Source organism: Octopus bimaculoides, chromosome 14 (genome assembly GCF_001194135.2).
Source record: "Octopus bimaculoides isolate UCB-OBI-ISO-001 chromosome 14, ASM119413v2, whole genome shotgun sequence".
Classification (NCBI taxonomy): Eukaryota; Metazoa; Mollusca; class Cephalopoda; order Octopoda; family Octopodidae; genus Octopus; species Octopus bimaculoides.
This window is the reverse complement of record NC_068994.1, coordinates 32,646,192-32,651,774: the sequence shown is the minus strand read 5'-3', so window position 1 is coordinate 32,651,774 and position 5,583 is coordinate 32,646,192. Positions and strand designations below refer to the sequence as shown.

Below are 5,583 nucleotides of genomic sequence, written 5' to 3'. Positions count from 1 at the left end.
CACACACACACACACACACACACACACACACACACACACACACACACATTTTATGTTTTACTTGTTTTAGTCATTGAATTGCGACCATGCTGAAGCACCACCTTGAAGGGTTTGGTCAAAACAAACCCCATCTCAGCCCCTGGATTTATTTGTAAGTCTGTCACTTATCTTATTTGTCTTCTTTGCCAAACTTCTAAGTTATGGCGGCATATGCAAATCAATGCCAGTGGTCAAGCAGTGATGGGGAGAAAGAAACACACATATAGAAATATACATGTGTATGTATATAAATACACAGACACACACACACATGATGGGCTTCTTTCAGTTTCCATCTTGGGCTAGTAGCTTCCATGATAGTCCTGCCAACCAATACTTTGCAAGAAGAAAGAAACTGAGAGGAAGACCATTGTGTGTGTGTGCACGCATCTGTGTGTGCGTGTGTGCACGCATCTGTGTGTGTGTGTCTGTGTCGTGTTTCTCTCACCACCATTCCTTCTTAGTAACTATTATTGGTTTGTTTATGTCTCCATAACGTAAGGGTGCAACCAAAGAGACATGTTGAATAACTACCGTATATAAAAATTGTTAGTAGGCCAGGCAAAATGCTGAGTGGCATTTCATTTGTCTTTACATTCTGAATTCAAATTCCTTCAAGGTCGACTTTGCTTTTCATCCTTTCAGGATTGATAAATTAACTTCCAGTGAAACACTGGGGGTCAATGTAATTGACTAGTCCACTCCCCCAATAATTTCATGCCATGTGCCTTTAGTAGAAAGGATTATTATTATTATTATGCCACTGTGTTTAACATTGCCTTTCATCCTTTCATGTCGATAAAGTAAGTACCAGTTGAGCACCTGGGTTAATGTAATTGACTTGCCCCCATCCTCTAAAAAAAAACTTCAAGCTTTGTGCCTATTGTAGAAAGGATTATTAATAAGGATTATTAGTGTTATTCTTTTTTAACATAACATCTTTGATGGGGGATGTAACAAATACCAAACTGTCCACAATCAGTGGACTAAAGTAACACTTCTCAGCCAAATTTCAAGATGTTTGCAGAAGATTTATGCAGTCCCATGCAACACTGTTTTCTTTAGTTGCTCTCTCTTCACATTTACCTCTATTTTTTCAGTCCAGTTTGGGAGTTTAGTACTTATAGTTCACATGGCTCCCACAACAAGATATAACACTCATCTTCATTAATGACCAGTCTCTTTATCTCCCACTTCAAATCCTCATATCTGACCTGCTTCTCTTTTACTCTTTCTGATACTTTGTCATCACCAGAGAATGCAATGATTAGACAGTTTTTTTTTTCTTTTTTTATTTGCAACCATTATATCCAGCACGTAAAAAGCACCATCTGATCGTGGCCGTTGCCAGCCTCCTCTGGCCCCTGTGCTTGTGGCACATAAAAAGCACCCACTACTATCATAGAGTGGTTGGTGTTAGGAAGGGCATCCAGCTGTAGAAACACTGCCAGATCAGACTGGAGCTTGGTGCAGCCACCTGGCTTCCCAAACCCCAGTTGAACCATCCAACCCATGCTAGCATGGAAAACGGACGTTCCATGATGATAATGATTGGATCATTACATCCCACATTATCTTTACCTTGTCATTCTCAATAACTCTTTCTGCAGTTTTCTCATGCCACATCTTTGCTTTATCCAATTCACTCTTGCCTCACATCTAATGAATCTTCCTTGCAACATTATTGTGCCTTTCCTTTAGATAACATCAGTGGCACAGAGTGGGGAGGCTGGTATGCATGGGCAAATGCTGGTCTTCCATAAACAACCAATCTTACTCAGACTTGTACCTCAGAGGGGAACTTTCTGGGTGCAATACCATGGTCATTCATGACCAAAGTGGGTTTTTACACTAAGGTGGCAAGCTTGTGAAATGATTAACCTGCTGGGCAAAATGCTTAGCAGTGTTTTGTCCATCTTTACATTCTGAGTTCAAATTCCACTGAGGTCGACTTTGCTGTTCATCCTTTTGCAACCGATAAAATAAGAACCAGTTGTGTACTGGGGTTGATATAATCAACCAGCCCCCGCTTCTGAAATTTCTAGCTTTGTGCCAAAATTTCCAATCAATTGTTATCATTTATTTTTTTATTTTTTCTCTTTGCAGCACATCAATATTCCAAGCCTGATAAACAGCCGAAAACATCCACATCGTTATCACCGTCATCGTCATCATTAACAACAAAAACAGCAACAACAACAACATCATTATCATCTTCAGGCGTAAAGTCATCACCAACCTTGAGTAGCATTGGCAAACCAAAGGATATCTACACACCAGTAAAATCTTCTGTTCAATCAAAGCTGCAAAATCCAAACTCCCTCAACACTGATGTCATAGACCTGAAGTCCATTTCGGAAGGCCACAGCGGAACCGGCATTTCCAGTCAGCTCTGGGACCTTCCCATGAAAAACAGCTTCACGTCGCTCACAAAACCACTACCAGCAGTGCCAAAGGTACTTCCATTGTAAAAAGTTAAAACAGTAACAAAAAAAATCAATAAAAATAAAAATGACAATAATAATAATAATAATAATAATAATAATAATGATGATGATGATGATAATGATGATAATTTCTTAATGACTATAATTATAGTTTGTTGCCTTGGGTTGGTTGAATTTTGGTATGTCTGTTGTAAAAAAAAAATATTAAAGAAACATGATAATATAAGTAATAATAGTGATAATGATAATAGTAATAATTCCTTTCACAACAACAACAATAATAATAACGATGATAGTTATAACAATATCGTCAATAATAATATTAATAATAATGATAATGATCGTTTCTACTTCAGGCACAAGGTCTGAAATTTTAGAAGAGAGGGGCTCAACAAGTACTTATGTCATTGACCCCCAGTGGGATTAAAGGCAAAGTTGACCTCAGTGGGATTTGAACTCAGAATGTAAAGTTGTAAGAAATGCTGCTAAGCAATTTGCTCAGTATCCTTTTACTTGTTTCAGTCATTTGACTGCAGCCATGCTGGAGCACCACCTTAAAGGGTCTTTTAGTCACAGAAATCGACCCCCAGGATTTATTCTTTGCAAGCCTAGTACTTATTCTATCAGTCTCCTTTGCTGAACCACTAAGTTACAAGAACATAAACACACCAACATCAGTTGTCAGGCAATGGTGGGGGGAACAAACACAGACGCAAAGACACACACATAAATATATACATATATATATAAATGACGGGCTTCTTTCAGTTTCATCTACCAAATCCACTCACAAGGCTTCGGTTGGCCCAAGGTTATAGTAGAAGGATGAAAGGCAAAGTCTATCTTGATGGAATTTGAACTCAGAATGGGGTGACAGGCGAAATACTGCTAAGCACTTCATCCAGCATGCTAATGATTCTCTAGCTCACCACCTTCAACAACAACAACAACAATAATAATAATAATAATAATAATTATCATAAAAATGATGATGATGATGATGATGATGTTACTTTTCTTTACTGACCTCAGTGAGGGTGGCATAAATATATTCAATACAAATCATGTGATGCAACGAGAGTTAGAAAACCCTGCCTCAGTTTAGATTTTGTCTGACCCATGCAAGCATGGAAAAGCAGATGTTAAACCAAAGATGGTGATTTGCATAAATACAAGGCTGTATGGTTGAATTGAAATGATTACTGCGCACCCATGAGTGAGGTCCCCAGTTTCATCTCCCTGCACAGGACGGAGTTTTGATAAATGTTTGTGTCCCGAGGAATTTGACAGTTTGGTGCTGTCCCTTTCTTTCAAAAGAGAAGACAAAATGTCAGGCCACTCATGAAACATCAAGTTATTCCCTCCACCCATGGCATATGAATTTATCGAAACTTTACTGTATAATTTATAAGCAATCATCATTATCATCATTGTCATCGTTTAATGTTTGCTTTCCATTCTGGCACGGATTGGACAGTTTGACAGGTGCTGGCCAGGACGAAAACTGCACCAGACTTCTGTGTCTGTTTTGGCATGGTTTTTACAGCTGGATGCCATTCTGAGCACCAACCAGCCTGCAGAGTGGACTGAGTGCTTTTTACATGGCATCAGCACAGGTGAGGTCAGTTTTGGCATGGTTTTTACAGCTGGATACACTTCCAAATGCCAACTACTTTACAGTGTGGACTGGAAGCTTTTTATGTGGCACCAGCACAGGCAGGGTCACCAAGATCTATGATCTATAAGCAATCATAAAGCTATAATTTGCTGGTGATCAACAACATATAATTTATAAGCAGTCATCAAACTATAATCTATTGGTAAATAACAACCTATTATTTATAGGCAATCATAAAGCTATAACTTATAGGAAATAACTATGATTTATCTAGAATAAACAGGCTATAATTTATAGGCAAAAAGCAATGTATAATTTAGAGACAACCAATAACCTATAGTTTATAGGCAATTAACTGCCTATAATTTGTAAGCAATCAACAACCTCAATTTATAGGCAATCAGTGAACTATAATTTATAGGCAGTCAAGAAACTAAAATGTATAGACAATCAGCAACATATAATTTATTGGCAACGAGCATGCAATAATTTATGAGTAATCAGCTGCCTATGCTTTATAGGCAATCAACAGGCTATATAGCATATAGGCAATCAACAGGCTATATAGCATATAGACAATCAACAGGCTATACGATACATAAACAGGCTATGATTTAAAAACCAGACAGAAAACATATATTTCATATTATTTCCCAAGATAGATTTTTGCAATAACACATAGCAGCAATATTTTTTATTAATTAATTAGTCACTAATTATAGTTTTCTGCAGGATATTAATTATGCCTTAATTATAAATTAGCAAAATTCTTGAGTTTATATATACATATATATGTATGTGTATGATTTTTTTGTATTTCCTCTTCTCCCGTCTTTTCTTCTAAATTTCATTTTTCTAAAATTTATATTCTTCCCACTCCCCTCTCTCGCTTGTTTTTTCTTGCTATCTTTTTAGTTTAATCTTGTGGGGTTTTTTTTTCTCTTTGGCATGGTCTGTCAATTTTTATTTTTATTAGATATCTGTCTGATAATACAGTTCTATATTTAAGAGATGAGGAATTATTTACATTATTTACGTTTGACAGATATTTGTCCTCATCTTGTTTGTTGTTAACACAACGATTTGGTTGATATCCCCTCCAGCCTTCATCAGGTGTCTTGGAGAAATTCTGAACCTAAGTTCTCATTCCTAAGGTATTTTTCAACAATGTTGTTGTTGTTGTTATTATTATTATTATTATTATTATTATTCAGTAGTTTTATTTTTATAACGTGCTTTCACTTCACTACCGAGCGCAGCTCTGTGCGCCTTGGGTATGTGCTGTGGTTTGCTGTGGTGCTCTTATGTTTACTGTATTGAAAGTGTTTTGCGTAGAATGTGTGCAGTACCCAGTAGTGCAATTTTCTGTATGTTATATATATTTGTAAGTCCTGGTGTTTTTGTTATGTATTTGTCTGAATATTTTTTTATTATACCTAAGGCACCTACTATGATAGGAATTGTTTCTGTTTTTAGATT

General features: G+C 36.8%; 1 protein-coding gene across 1 annotated transcript in view; it reads left to right on the top strand.

Moving 5' to 3' along the window:
* LOC106871011 (protocadherin beta-2) overlaps nucleotides 1-5,583 on the top strand; it is a 275,990-nt gene that overhangs the window by 262,485 nt on the left and 7,922 nt on the right. The window contains exon 4 of the mRNA XM_014917267.2: nucleotides 2,146-2,495. Within this exon, the coding sequence (XP_014772753.1) occupies nucleotides 2,146-2,495 (350 nt within the window). The remainder of the gene's footprint in view (nucleotides 1-2,145; nucleotides 2,496-5,583) is intronic.